At 42.9% G+C, this 16,087-nt stretch overlaps 1 protein-coding gene across 5 annotated transcripts in view; it reads right to left on the minus strand.

Annotated features, from left to right (window-relative positions):
- Positions 1-16,087, minus strand: part of LOC136837312 (TIMELESS-interacting protein) — a 129,498-nt gene that overhangs the window by 45,367 nt on the left and 68,044 nt on the right. For all 5 annotated transcript variants that reach the window (XM_067102063.1, XM_067102062.1, XM_067102064.1 and 2 more), the window contains exon 5: positions 14,221-14,409. In XM_067102063.1, coding sequence (XP_066958164.1) covers positions 14,221-14,409 — 189 coding nt within the window. The remainder of the gene's footprint in view (positions 1-14,220; positions 14,410-16,087) is intronic.

The raw sequence follows: 16,087 nt of genomic DNA on the forward strand, positions 1-16,087 counted from the left end.
GACGTCTTGTGGGAGGTCACCAGGGCAGTAAAAATCTACAGAGACACTGAATGTCAATGATATAGGGGGAGATGAAGAGTAGGAAAGAACAGGATAATGAAGAGGATATGAAACAAGTTAAAGCTAATGATGAGGTTGAGAAGATAGGTGTGGAAATTAGTGAAATTAATGATAAAAAGGTGAGTGAGCTAAAGTTGAATCTTTTAAAGTAGCAATCCAAAATAAAGGAGACTGAATATAAGGCACTAGTGTTACAGGCAGAAGAAGAGTTAAAGAAAGGGAGCACGAAGTACAGTTATTGAAGCTGCAGTTACAAGCAAATAATGATACTAGTAGGCAGTCCCCGCTTACTGGCAGCATCAGTTAACAGCGTTTTGGTGCTTGGCTAGCGATGCCGTTAACCAGATTTTCCGCGCTGGTAAGCGGTTTATCAGCTTGGGTAAGTGGTTTATCGGCATCAGTAAGCGGTTTATTGGCGCCGATAATCAGTTAATGGCGCCATTAAGCGGTTCATCAGCACTATCACAGATTTTCGGTTACTGGCAATTTTCAGTTAGTGGAGCTCGGCCGGGAACGGAACCCCCACCAATAACTGGGGACTGCCTAGAGACAATGGTTATAAGTTCCATTTCCCAAATGCTTTGAAGATGGTTCCTTTGTTTATTGAGGATGACATTTCTTTTTTTTACAGCTTTCAAAACGATGCCTAAAAAACTAAATTGGCCTAAGGATATGTAGACCACGGTGAAATGTAGGCTGAAAGGTAAGGCCCAATGTGTGTACAACACCCTTAATGAAGACCTTTCTTCAGGTTATGACTCTGTTAAAACCATAATTTTGAAGGCTTATGACCTTGTTCCTGAGGCCTACCACCAGAAATTCCAGAGCTACAAGAAAGATCTGCATATGACTTATGTAGAGTTTGTTAGAAAGAAGGAACAGTTTATGGATAACTGGCTCAAGGCAAAGGAAGCAGATAGTTTTGACAAGTTGCAGGAATTGATGTTAATCAAGGAATTTAAAAGAGCTGTGCCTAGGGAGCTAAAAATTCATCTTGAGCTTATGATTGATTCTTTATAGGAGGTAGCAATATCCTCAGATGAATATTCCCTCGCTCATAAGCATGAGTTAGGGAAAAATTATAATAATGGTAGTAGGAAATTCTCCCCTTTTAATGTTAACTGGTATCATCATAGAAATCAAAATAGACCTACCAATAATGATAACAGGAAAAGTATGAAGGGGTCTAATACAAATAGTAGTAGTAGTAGTAGTAGTAGTAGTAGTAGTAGTGGTGGTGGTAAAGTAGAAACACGTAACTGTGTGAATAGTGGTAGGTCTAGTAGTGGGGGTAGTTATAGGAAATCCCCCATCTCCTGTTACTGGTGTAACCGGAAGGGTCAGAAAGGCAAACTGCTTTGCCAGGCAAAATTATATATGGAAGAACAATGAACCCATAAATGTAGTCGCGGTAGAAACAGTGCCCAAGAAAAAGGATGAAGAAGGTGATAAGTGACTCAAATTCAGAAAGTATATCTCAGATAGGTCTATTTTTACTGCCCAGACAAAACAGACAGAACCTCGGATAAAGGTTTTGAGTGACATTGGTGCGGCACTGTCATTGATTTTAAAGTAATCTGTGCCTAATGGTTTTGTAAAGTCACCACATCGACGCCAGCGTAGTGTTTCAGCGGCGCCATTAACTAAGTCTCCGCTGAGCATGTTTTCTTTGGTGACTTCCCATTTTCTTCAAACTCAATTAGTCACGCCTAAAACATGCCAGGTCACGCATTTTTAACCATTTTTTACTTTATACGTATTTATACAAATGTCACACATTGTGTATCATATGTTTCTTCATTCACAGGCATCAAGACTGTATCCATATTGAAGTTCTGTATGTTTTGTATTGTAATTTGTACTGTTCACTGCATATTATTGTTTATTGTTTCGACCTCAGGTCACAGTCAATTCCATTGTCTTTTCGCGGGTCGGCGCCAGTCAGCCACTATATAAACTGCCTGGATCTGTAATAAAGTAGCAGTAACTTTTACCTGCTCGTTTCTTTGACACCTTACAGTGGTGACCCCGGAGTATCCCGGAGCCATTAACGGACTGACACGGCGACTTAGTCTTGGCTCCAGGATTTCTCCAAAACGCTCTTAGCGGCCTAAACACGGCGCTGTAACCAGCGTTTGAGCGTGCTGACTCTCGTCGGCATACCCCACCAGCGTCACTAGCGGAACCACACGGCGCACAAAAGTGCGTACTGACGCGAGTACCCCACTCCAGTAAGGGATCAAAGGAGCGAGCATGGACACGGGTATCCCCTCCTTCATGTAGTTAAGCGCGGACCTCGCGGACTCGGTTTACCTACCTCCCATCACACCCGCCCCCGCAACTCCACACCAGCACCCCGAACACACGACGGTCGGGCAACACAATCGCGGGCCGCCCTCACCGTAAAACTGCCGCCGTTTATGCAGGGGAACCCATCGATGTGGCTGCGCAGGGTGGAGAGCCACTTCAGAATCACGGACCTGACGGACGAAATCCTACAGGCCGACACAGTGCTCAACGCCCTTCCGGAGGACGTGCACAGAAAACTCATCTCACGAGTACCCGAAACACACACCCTCACATACAGCACCACGAAAAAGTTCCTCCTCGAAGCTTGCTCCCTGCCCATCGCCGAGCGGGCCGCCCGTGCTATCGACCTTGCCATAAACCCACGCCACGACCTCAATTCAAGAGACGCTTGGAGCATGGTCATGGATCTCCTGTCACTACCAGACTTGGGTGGCACAAAGAAGTGGCAGGAGATAAGCTTCGCACGGGAATCTACCTTCGCCAACTCCTCCCGGAGGTACGCAACCAGATCGCTCACCCCTTCACCATGCCTATCGAGGACCTCATTTACGGGCGCAACATCTCACAGACTCCGTCAAGGTTTCTGGCCGGTTAAAACCGGCCACACAGCGGTCAGCTCCGTCCAGCCTGAAGAGGACGTAGAGCAGCCCGTCAACGCCATCGCCAACAGACGTCCACGAACCACAGCAGATGGAGGTCCCGGGCTTCTGTCGCTACCACAAGTGGTCGGAAAGGGCGCCCGAAACTGCCTGCCGCCCTGCTTTCGTTCTCCCGTTCAAAAACGGGGGTGGCGGCCCAGCAGGACAGGCCGCCATGGCAGCCGAAGAACCCAGGGGCTCAAAAACAGTAGGTTTTTACGTCCGCGACACCGCCTCCGGCAGGATGATGCTGGTCGACACAGGGGCCTTTAAATCGATCTTCCGGCATCTAGAGAGGACCGCAACCAGACACCAGACCCGGCCGCCAACGGAACCCCATCCTCTCCCCTCACGGCACCAGGCCCTGTCGATCTCCATCCTTGGCCAGAGTTACTCCTGGGACTTCATCGTCGCGGACGTAGGAACCCCACTCCTGGGGGCCCGATTTTCTGGCGCACCGGCCTGCTAGTCGATGTGGCGCAAGCGCCTCCTCGATACTGACTCCTGCCGGTCTCTCCGTTAACAGCGGGACCCAGACCCACCATCAGCGCCGTCGCCCCCACCAGTATGCACACCTACTGTCGGAGTTCCCTGAGGTATTCAAGCCCGAGCCGCCCAGTCCCCGGGGCCCCAGCCAAGCACGGCATATACCACCATATAACGACTAAAGGGCCCCGAACACATGCGAAGTTCAAGGCTTCCCCCTCAGCGCCTTCGGGAGGCGAAAAAAGCATTCAAGGAGATGGAGCGGATGGGAATCTGCAGGAAAGCCTCCAGTCCATGGGCCTCCCCCTCCACATGGTGCAGAAACCGGACGGCTCCTGGAGACCCTGGGCGACTACAGGCGGCTCAACATTGCAACAGAGCCCGACCACTACCCTCTACCCAACATGCAGGACCTCACGGCCTCCTTTCACGGGCCAAAGTATTCACTAAATTGGACCTTCTTAAATCTTATTTCCAGGTACCTGTTGCACCAGAGGACATACCAAAGACAGCCATCATCACGCCCTTCTGGTCCTATGTGTTCGCCTTCTCCACTTTCGGGCTGAGGAACGCCGGGGCCACCTTCCAGCGGCTCATGGACAGCATCCTGGGGACCTAAAGTTCTGCGTCTGCTACGTGACGACATTCTCATATTTTCCAGGTCTCACAGCGAACACCAGAGACACATCAGGGCAGTCCTGCAGCGCCTCAAGAGAACGGCCTCGTCGTCCGCTTTGACAAGTGTACCTTGGCGCCCAGAAAGCAGAGTTCCTGGGTCACGAGGTGTCTCCAACAGGCGTCCGCCCTCTTACATCGAAAGTAGCAGCCGTACCCAGGTTCCCCAACCCCACCTCCGTCAAGGCCGTCCAGGAGTTCCTTGGGATGGTAAACTTCTACAGGCGGTTCATCCCGGGATCGCGCACACCACGGCCCCCTGACGGAAGTCCTAAAAGGCCAACCGAAGTCCCTGTCTTGGGGACCCATCCAGCAGCAGGCCTTTTCCCTGACGAAAGGCCGCCCTCACCAAGGCAACCGCCCTTGGCACACCAGGATCCCAAGGCCCCCTCCAGCTGACGACAGGCGCCAGTAACGTCGCCTGCGGTGCTGTTCTGGAGCAAATCATCAACGGCGCCCCAGCCCATCGCCTTCTTCAGCAAGAAGTTCAATCCCGCAGAGACCCGCTACAGCACCTTCGACAGGGAACTCTGCGCGATGTACCAGCGCAGTTCGGCACTTCAAGTTCCTCCTGGAGGGATGCCCTTCACAATCTTCACAGACCATCAGCCACTGGTTCACGCCTTCCGCGAAGCAGGGGGCGCATGGTCTTCCAGACAGCAGCGCCACCTCTCAGCCATAGCCGAATTTACCTGTTCCGTCCAGGTACCTCCCGGCAAGAAAAATCCGTGCAGACGCCCTCTCCAGAGTCGAGTTGAGCGCAGTGCAGCTTGGTGTGGATTACCAGGACCTCGCCAGAGAACAGGCCGCTGACCCAGAAACCCCAGCATACTGCACCGCTATCACGTCCCTCAAGTGGCGGGGACGTGACCCTCACCCCCGAAGGCCCAAGCCTGCTCTGCGACATCAGCACAGGTCAGCCCCACCCTTTGGTTCCAGCCTCACGCCGCGCCAGATATTCGACATAATTCACGGCCTCTCACCCCTCTCCGCAGGACCACGCCAAGCTGCTTTCAAAAAGTTCATCTGGCACGGGGTGCAAAAGGACGCCACGTCCTGGGCAAAACAGTGCCTGCAGTGCCAGACCAGTAAGGTGGGTCGTCACACGCAGTCGGGGTAGGCGAGTTCCCACAGCCAGAGCGCCGCCGCCACATCCACATCGACGTCGTCGGGCCCTTCCCCATCAAGCGGATCCAGATACCTCCTGACGGTGGTAGACCGTTCGACGAGGTGGCCCGAAGCCACACCCATGCAAGAAGCCACCGCCAGCGCGTGCGCCGAGGCCCTGCTCTCCAGTTGGGTTAGCCGCTTCGGCGTCCCGGATCACATCACAACCAACAGGGGCCCTGCCTTCCTCTCCGAGTTGTGGTCCGCCCTGGCTCAACTGCTGGGAACCACGCATCACACCACCACGGCGTACAGCCCAGCGGCCAACGGCCTGGTCGAACGATTCCACAGGTCCCTAAAGTCATCCCTCATGGACCGCTGCACCGCCGAGGACTGGAAACATCAGCTGCCGTGGGTCCTCCTCGGGTTGAGAACCGCCCCCAGGGCCGAAGGCACCCCGTCTGCGGCCGAACAAACCTATGGGGAACCCCTCGTGGTGCCGGGAGAGCTCGTGACGGATGAACGCCACTCCCCATCACTGCAGAGGCTCTGCGACGTGGCCGGCAAGTTAAGCCCCTTGCAGGCGCTCATACATCGACAAATCAACCACCTTCATGCCGCCACAGCTGTCATCCGCCACCCACGTCTTCGTCAGAGTCGGCGCCCGTCCGTCCACCACTAACCAAGCCCTACAGGGGACCCTTCCGGCGTGCTGGAACGGAACAGCAAAGGCGTTCCGGCTGGCACTCCCTGGGAAGAACGACTGGGTTTCAATAGACCGCTTAAAGCCCGCCTTTCTGTCGGAGAGTCCCGACAGCGACACAGCACCCCTTCCGCCCAACCGCACTCCAGCACGCCCCTCACCCCAAAACGCGGCCGCCCAGGAAGGGACCGCCCAACCAGCAGCCTCACAGGCGGGAGACCCTCCGTTATCTTCAAGGAGCCGTGGCACCCTTCAGCGTCCCAGCAGATACAGGGGATTAGTCAGACGTCCCTCGTCTTGGGAGTATTTGTAAAGTCACCACATCGACGCCAGCGTAGTGTTTCAGCGGCGCCATTAACTAAGTCTCCGCTGAGCATGTTTTCTTTGGTGACTTCCCATTTTCTTCAAACTCAGTCACGCCTAAAACGTGCCAGGTCACGCATTTTTAACCATTTTTTACTTTATACGTATTTATACAAATGTCACACATTGTGTATCATATGTTTCTTCATTCACAGGCATCAAGACTGTATCCATATTGAAGTTCTGTATGTTTTGTATTGTAATTTGTACTCGTTCACTGCATATTATTGTTTATTGTTTCGACCTCAGGTCACAGTCAATTCCATTGTCTTTCGCGGGCCAGCGCCAGTCGGCCGCTATATAAACTGCCTGGATCTGTAATAAAGTAGCAGTAACTTTTACCTGCTCGTTTCTTTGACACCTTACAGTTTTGTACCTACTAAGTATGACTGTTATTTTGGGAGGTTTCCAAATACGGTAGCTTCCTACCCTCTTGAAACCTATTCAGAAACCAAATACTTTAAGGGGACTGCTAAACTAGCAGTAGTCGACAGTTTGCCAGTTCCCGGGATTGACGTGCTTTTTGCTAATGACCTTGCATTGGATGATGTATCCAGTATTTTTCCAATTTTGTCTTTGGTAGAGATAGGTAGTGCAAGTGTGTGTGATGATGTTTTTAAACCTGTCTCAGTTGACTCACTCACATGCTTCAGAAGTTAATCTCGAGGCTGTAAGTTTGGATTTAGAGGAAACTGATAGACAAAGGACTGACTTCGAGACTATTAATAGTAGAAATAATTAATTTGTTGTGGTGTTGATTGGGACGTCAAGGCTTTAAAGGAAGTCCAATCAAGTGAATTTCCAAACATTGGTGGTGATGATCCTGATGATGTTTCAAAGGCTGTTTTTGTTTAAAAAAAAGTTAGTTATACAGGTTCAGTAGGTCAGCTAATGTGCCTGCTGACCAGGTACAGAAAGTGAAACAATTGGTCATTCCTGAAAAATACTGAATGAATTTATTACTATTGGCACATGAAAATAATTTGTCAGGGCATATCGGTATTAGGAAAACCTCTTCATCAAAGACCATTCCTAAAAATTTTATTTCAGTAAAGTAAGGTAAAATAATTCCATTTAAGGTAGGAGTTGGAATGGTTTCCTTAGTTTGGCATCTGCAGAACTGAACAGAGAGTTTTAGATTCAGAAAATCAAAATCCTTGCTCATTAGCCCACTTGCTTACTTATCAACGGCTCTTTGCATGAACCTGCTAGTAGATACTGCATCATATCCTGCGCAGTACAGAGCCAAATCATCTACAAATAAAGAGCCTTTTACTGGTGATGATATCTTTTCTAATACTTCATTAATGGCAACAGCAAAAAGGGTGACACTAAGGATACTACCCTGAGGAACCCCCTCTTCTTGTAAGAAAGGTCGTGATACATGATTCCCAACTCTTACCTTTATATACCTTTCTGATAAAAACGAATATATAAATCTGATCATTTTCCATTCAATGCCCAACTTATACAACTTTTTTATAATACCATAACACCATGTCATGTCATATGCCTTTTCCAAATCAAAGAAAATTCCTATTGTTTGGCACTGTAGCAAAACCTTGTTGTATTTGGTTTGAGAGCCTGAGCAAGGGATCTAGAGTAGATCTAGTTTTCCTAAAGCCAAACTGAAATGGAGAAAGCAATTTATTTGTTTCTAAGTGCCATACAAGTCTGGTGTTAATCATCTTTTCCATCAGCTTACAAACACAACTAGTGAGAGCTATTGGTCTGTAGCTGATGGGTGAAGCAGGCTCCTTGTTTGGTTTCTTCATAGGGAGGATTAATGATAATTTCCAGCTCTTAGGAATAATACCAGTTTCCCAGATTTCATTTATTATATCTAAAAGAAATTTCTTTGACTTTTCTGGGAGATGTTTCAGCATTTCATAAAGTATTTTATCTTCACCAGGGGCTGATGGTTTGATATTCTGCGAGGCATCTTTGAGTTCCTGCAGTGTAAATTTTGCATTATATGGTTCAAAATTATTTTCACTTAAATCAAGAGAAATCTGGGCATTTCTAATGTCTTGGAATTTTTAAGAATAGTTCTCACTACTCGATATTCTCAAGAAATGTTCTAATTTTTCTGCGACCCTCTCTGGTTGGGTGATTAGGTCACCATTTATCTTAAGGGTAGGCAGAAGTTAAGAGACAAACTTGCCATTTAGTTTTTTAATTTTCTTCCAAATCATTTTGGATGGTGTTTTTGAGCTAATGCCATTACTGTAGTACTTCCATGACTCTCTTTTTGCTTTTTAAAAATATTTATTTTGCTTGGCCACACCACGTTGGTAAATAACTTTGGCTTGGGCAGTTCTGCTCATCTTATACTTTTTATAGCATTTTCTAGTGATCTTTCTCATACTACTGTAGGTTGTGTTCCACCAAGGAACTGCTGGTCTAGAGGGCTTCCCTTTTGTTGTTGGAATAGAGACAATTGCACTGTTGATGGTGGTGTCATTAAAAGTAATTATATGCCTCTGAGATGGATGGAAATGATTTTACATTCTTCTCCATGAGAACAGACTCACTAAATTTCCTCCAGTCTGCTTCATCTACCTTCCATTTGGGAGGTGACTCAGATGGCTGATTCTTGACTGATTTTATATAAATTGGGAAGTGGTCACTCCCACTTGGATATTCATTTACTGACCATTCATAATCAATGTGAACACTAGATGAGCAAAAGCTCAGATCGATAGCCAAATACAGTAAGTATTGGAGTAGATATCATGGTAAGTCATGGCTCCATTATTGAGTACAGTATAGTGATATTATGACCATCCATAATACCCTCCAACATCCTACCTTTATAAGTGAAATCCAGATCAGGAAGAAGATAGATGGAGCAAACTGTAATCTGCTTGTTTAAAATGAAAAGTACTGCTACAGCTTAGAGATGAGCATTAATTGATAGCAAGGAGTGTTGCAACGACTTATGCGCAATAACTGCTGCACCTCCCTTAGCTCTATCTCCGATTGGTGGTGGAGAATTATATATGCTGTAATTTATCCCAGGATAATATTGTGTACTTCCAAACTTGGTTTCCTGGAGACACACAATACCTGGGCTATGGTCATGGAGCAGTACCTTCAGCTGTTCTCTTCTGGCCCTAAGACCTCTACAGTTCCATTGTAGTATTGACGTGAAAACTATTTTATGGGGCTTGGTGAAAGGCCCTTTGGATGGAGCCTTCTCATTTACTCTCTTTTGTATATGAGTATTATCAAGAGATGATTTGGGAAGGACTGGTTTTGACAAGTTTGGTTTATTATCTGTTGATTTACTGGTGTCATTTTGTTTCCCTTTCTTGTCAATTTGTTTAAATTCAGGCTGGGGTTCTTGCATCGAGCTTAGTACTTCGTATCTATTACTAAGTGATGCACGTTTAATGGGATTTGAGGGAGGAGAGGATGAGGGGGAGCGTCTCCTCTTTTGGTGCTTTTGCTCCTCAGTCTCCATTAAATCAGGCAGAGACTCTGCCTGAGACAATTCCAATGTGGTTGGGTTATTAAATGCCATCTTATCCTCCTTGAAGGCTTGTGCTCTAGCCTTACAGGCCGAGCACCTGACCTAGATGGCTGGGCCATTAACACAGGGGTTGATGCACCTGCTACATTAGAGGGTGCTGCCACTTGAGCATAGCTCCTAGGTTGTTGTCCTGATTGTCTTTTTGCAAAACCAATGCTCTACATTGGCTTTATTTAGTGCAGACAGTTCACATTTGTAAATTTCACAGTTTTTGTTATTGGATTTATGTTCCAGTTGACAATTAGGCCTAACACATTTTGCTTTTCTATTACATTCATCATCATGATGGACACCAGAGCAATTTATACAAATTTTAGCATTTTCACATTTTTTTGATGGGTTGCCAAACTTAAAGCAATGATAGAACTGCACTGGTCTCTGCTGGAAAGGACGTACTCGTACCATTCATTTTCAAATATGACATGAGAGGGTACTTCAGAGTCTACAAAGGTTAAAATGACCATGTTGGCAATAGCTGCCTTTTCACTCTCCAAACTGAAGTGGGACTCATTTCTAGAATTTCTTCTTCTATCATGTCATAAAGGTCTTTATCAAATATTACTCCTCTCCCAAAACTAAAGCTTATATGGGGCTTCATCTTCGTAATCATTTCATCATTTTTTATGTCCAACAAGGTCAGCATATATGCTTGGGTTGTGGATTTGGCATGAATAAGAGCTGTGTTCTTCCCAAAACGAGAAATATCACCGCTCTTATTCCTCCCACCTTTTTCTGAAGAAACCTGTAAAATTTATAGTAGTTATAATTTTCCTCCTTGGCTGAAGCTACCAGCCACATAGGAGGTTTAGGAGTCCCTACTTCTGCATTCTGATTTCCCTCTGGTTTATCCTGAGCCCACTTAGGGAACTTTGGCTGTTAAGGCTCCTCATACTGTAGCTTGACCTATTTGTATAGCACTTGTCATACTACTAACCTTTAGAGCCTCATCATGGCTATGAAAGGTAACCCAAGCTTCCCATTTAGATTCAGTATCAATAAAGTTCATCCTGATTTCTACAACAGTTCCAAATGATTTCAGAGCTGTCGAGATCATTACATAATCACAACCGACTGGAAGTCTTGGATATGGAACATTCTCAAATTTTTCACACAACCTGGCTGTGTTGAGGATTTAATTTTGGATGAAGGTTTCTTAGAGAAGTCCGTGTCCTTGCTTGAAGTCGTCATCAATGAAGCATGGCTAGGAGGAGGATCAGGATATTTGTTATTACTGTTTTTTGTCAATTTATTTTGGAGAAGTCATCAACATTTTGAGAAATTTCAATCTCCAAGGTGGATGCAGAGGTCGTCATCTGTGCCAGAACAGCATCATCACAGGGTCCAGGGTACTGGAATCCTTATAAATGCTAGATATAAAGATTTGAGAGGTGTAAAAAAAATAATAATAATAAACCTGAAAACCTTAAAAAGATATCATCAGCCTTTCATGGGGTTTATTCTTCCACCAATGGCACAAGTGAGTACCGACTCCCAAATGTCCACATCCCTACCCTACCCCACAGGGGATGGCACAACATGATTATAGTGGCCCAAATGTAAGTCAAACCCGCTTGCTAGGACCGAAGGTATTACAAGAATACTATCATCCCCACTCTAATCATGTTATAGGCAAACCAGATAAAATGCCGAATTTCCTATCCCAAAAACCAGACCCCCCTGGAATCCGTGGCCCTGCCCTAAAGAATAGTTCCGCCTAATATCTATTGGGTCCAAACATTATCGGGCAGTTGATGGTCCTACCACAGTTCCCACTATTTAGCTTTGGATATAAACCCAATCCCAGTTATGATATCTTTCCCTATTTATCAGATCCAATAAATTTTAGCGAAAGCGTAAAATTCTACAAAAATTAATTCAAAGAAATATATAATGGTATATGGGACTCTTGGAATCAAACCCGGGAACAGATTCCTGGGGTTCAAGAGCCCCCTCACCATGTCAAGGTGGTCCCAAATCGAAGGGGGACTTTTATTAGCTGCCTGACTATCATTTTCACACCTGTACACCCTACGTGCGAGGATATGCATGAAACTCGAAAATTTTTGGAGATGTCAACTTATAAAAAACCAGTTAACCCTTAAACGTCGAGCCTCTATTTACAAAAACGTCTCCCGTATGCCGGCGGCGTTTGGTGAGTTAGCGCCGAAGCGGAAAAAAAGTTTGTTTCAAAAAATCACAGCACGCTTAGTTTTTAAGATTAACAGTTCATTTTTGGCTCCTTTTTTTTGTCATTGCCTGAAGTTTAGTATGCAACCATCAGAAATGAAAAAATATCATTATCATATATAAATATTGGAATATATGACAGTGAAAAAAACTCATATAATTGTATACAAATCGCGCTGTAAGTAAGAAAACGGTTAAAGCTAATGAGATAATTTTTTTAGTTGTATTGTACACTAAATTGCGATGATTTTGTATATAACAAATTGTAAAACAATCAAAGCAACACAGAGAAAATATTATCACAAAATGATGCATGAATTCAGTAATCAGGGACATAAAAAATGTTTTTTTAAAAATTCACCATAAATCGAAATATTGTGCTAGAGACTTCCCGTTTGTTGAAAAATAAAGCTAATTGATTGAATATTACTAGACTGTAAGTGTTTTAGCTTACAATTGCAGTTTTCGACCATTTCGGTCGAGTTAAAGTTGACCGAAAGTCAAATTTTTTCTATTTATCGTGATTTATATGAAAATATTTCAAAACTGATAAAAGCTACAACCATGGGTTGTATTTTGCTGTATTGTACATGAAATTGCGCACATTTTCATATACAAAACTTTATGTAACGACTAATATAAAACGGTGCAAATATTACGACAACGTGACGAAAGAATTTCTGAGATGTTCGGCCAAGTTACCGCGCAGACGTAAGGAAAATGTTTTTTTCAAAAATTCACCATAAATCGAAATATTGTGCTAGAGACTTCAATTTATTGCAAAATGAAGGTAAACGATTGAATATTACTAGAATGTAAGAGTTTTAGCTTACAATTGCGTTTTTTACCATTTCGGTCGAGTTAAAGTTGACCAAAGGTTGAAATTTTGGCAGTTATCGTGATTTATGTGAAAATATTTCAAAACTGATAAAAGCTACAACCATGAGTTATTTTCTGTTGTATTCTACATGAAATTGCACACATTTCCATATATAAAACTTTATGTAACGACTAATGTAAAACGATGCAAACATTACGACAACATGACGAAAGAATTTCTGAGATGTTCGGCCGAGTTACCATGGGTCGCAGACGTGTGGAAAAAGTTTTTTCAGAAATTCACCATAAATCGAAATATTGTGCTAGAGACTTCCAGTTTGTTGCAAAATGAAGGTACATGATTGAATATTACTAGAATGTAAGAGTTTTAGCTTATAATTGCGTTTTTACCATTTCGGTCAAGTTAAAAGTTGACCGAAGGTTGAAATTTTGGCAGTTATCGTGATTTATATGAAAATATTTCAAAACTGATAAAAGCTACAATCATGAGTTATTTTCTGTTGTATTCTACATGAAATTGCACACATTTCCATTTATAAAACTTTATAACGACTAATATAAAACAGTGCAAACATTACGACAACGTGACGAAAGAATTTCTGGCGCTGACGTAAGAAAAAGTTTTTCAAAAATTCACCATAAATCGAAATATTGTGCTAGAGACTTCCAATTGGTTGCAAAATGAAGGTAAATGATTGACTATTACTAGAATGTAAGAGTTTTAGCTTACAATTGCGTTTTTCGACCATTTCGGTCGAGTCAAAGTTAACCTAAGCTTGAAATTTTGGCAGTTATCGTGATTTATATGAAAATATTTCCAAACTGATAAAAGCTACAACCATGGGTTGTATTTTGCTGTATTGTACATGAAATTGTGCACATTTTCATATATAAAACTTTATGTAATGGCTAATATAGAACAGTGCAAAAATTACGACAAAATGACAAAAGAATTTATGAAATTTTTAGTTAAACATGGCGTAAGAAAAAGTTTTTTTCAAAAATTCACCATAAATCGAAATATTGTGCTAGAGACTTCCAATTTGTTGCAAAATGAAGGTACATGATTGAATATTACTAGAATGTAAGAGTTTTAGCTTACAATTGCATTTTTCGACCATTTCGGTCGAGTCAAAGTTGACCGAAGGTTGAAATTTTTTGTAGTCGACGTACGGTACGTCCACTTGGCACCCAACAGACAATTTTAGTCGACGTATGATACATCCAATAGGTGTTTAAGGGTTAATAACTATCAATATATTTTACTACTATTTCTACAACAACTACTAATTATAACAGTAACGCTAAAACAGTACCGATATTGGTTTCTGAGGGACCTCTACTGGCTGACTTGTAGATGGAAAAGCGGGGCCCAAAAGTTCATCGAAGACATCCACTACAGGTTCTGGATTTACATTTTCCTCCTCTCCCATAATGACATCATCAGCTCCCCTGTTCACTTCATTTTCTTCAAACATATCCAAACGGTATCGTTTCATCATTACCTGAAATAAACTAGTTTTTCTTAGACTTCCTAAACTCCAATACTGCAATAACACAACACAACAACCTGGCATAACACTTATTTTGGATTTAATTAGCAGAAATTAACTTATACAAAAGTAAAATTAAAAGAACAGAGAATAACCTCAGAGCAAACCCAAATTAACTCCTTGTCAGCCCTGTGCTTTGTCTTGTGTAACAACAACTATTGCTAATCACCCATTCTAGACTAAGACTTCCCAAAACAATTTATTCTTAGAAAACATGAAAATTGGAAAAAAGCTACAGTTAAAATAGTTGGACAGCAGACAGGTTTGAAGAAACTATAGGGAATGGACTTAATGCCTCTAACTTGCTGCAGCCAAGGGCCAAAAGGATTCCCCAAAGATCCTTTAGCACCATCTTCAGTGTGTCAAGCAATGCTATGCTCACTAAAAGTAGTACCTTGCAGTGGGGCCTGACAGCTCTAACATCAGTTAATAATTTTAAGGAATTTAAATAGTGTTTAGAAGCACCAACAATTGCTTCAAATTCTTCATCATCCCATAATATTAATTGAAATTTAAACTTTGTGCCATACTATATAAGTTTTGCACTTTGAATATCAGAAAAGGCATTTTTAACATAATTTGATATCTGAAGATCAACTCACTCAATCCTGAAAAGATTAAAAAAGATAATCTAATGTTATCATCCTATGTGATCAGCTAATTACATGCTTAGTCAAAATTAAGAGGTTACCTTACACATATTTTCAAATTCACTAAATTACCATTTACTCTTTTCCTCAGTTAAAAAATCACAGTACTAAAAGAAAAGTTTACAAAAAACTGAAATAATGTATAAGAAAAATGGATGAAAACTAGGAACTACAAAGCCACAGTCCTCTTTTTTTTTTAATTTCTGACAAAAAAGTACTTGTGGGGAAGCAGAAAATTACCCAACTTCATGGCACAATGGTTGTGTGATATATCTAACATGCAGGGTTTTGGTGACCAGTCTTGCAATACTGTTTATTAAGAGCATCATTTGCCATTTTATTTCAATTAGGTTATGTAATACCTTTTGTACAATGACTTTGGAGATATTATGAATTTGCTGTGGTCCTGATTTGTGAGGTACATAATTCACAGATATACCTCCACGACTTCCATCATTTTCAACTGTATGGTGGTTTTGTTGATAAAAATATGAAAAATTAAATTCAATTGATATCACTTCATGAAACATCTGTCAGCAAAATACATCAAAAACCCAAAAAAAGTAAAACTCACTTAAATACAACAAAAATTTCAAAATTCTGTACAAATAAATGTTAAAATATACCAAGTAACTAATGTATTGTATAAAATTATTTAAAAGCTTTAAATTTTCTAAAACCAAGTTATAACATTTGGTACTCATACTTCCAGTGTTTTGCTGTGTGGCAGCACTAGTTTATGGCAGTTTATTCAACTTGTGACTTACATTTGTCCCTATGGCTAAAAGAAAGTTTCTATTGCTATTAATGCTAATGCTACTAAGCCTCATGCTAGATCCTTAAGAGGATAAGGTGGCTACAAAAGAAATCCCATAAAAGGGTGAAAAGGTTGCTACCATAGCTTGTGTTTTTGGCTCGAGTCGGATGACGGTCTCAAATGATAGAGCAAGGATCTTATCCAACATCAAAATGATGCTCCA

Source organism: Macrobrachium rosenbergii, chromosome 58 (genome assembly GCF_040412425.1).
Source record: "Macrobrachium rosenbergii isolate ZJJX-2024 chromosome 58, ASM4041242v1, whole genome shotgun sequence".
NCBI classification, from domain to species: Eukaryota; Metazoa; Arthropoda; class Malacostraca; order Decapoda; family Palaemonidae; genus Macrobrachium; species Macrobrachium rosenbergii.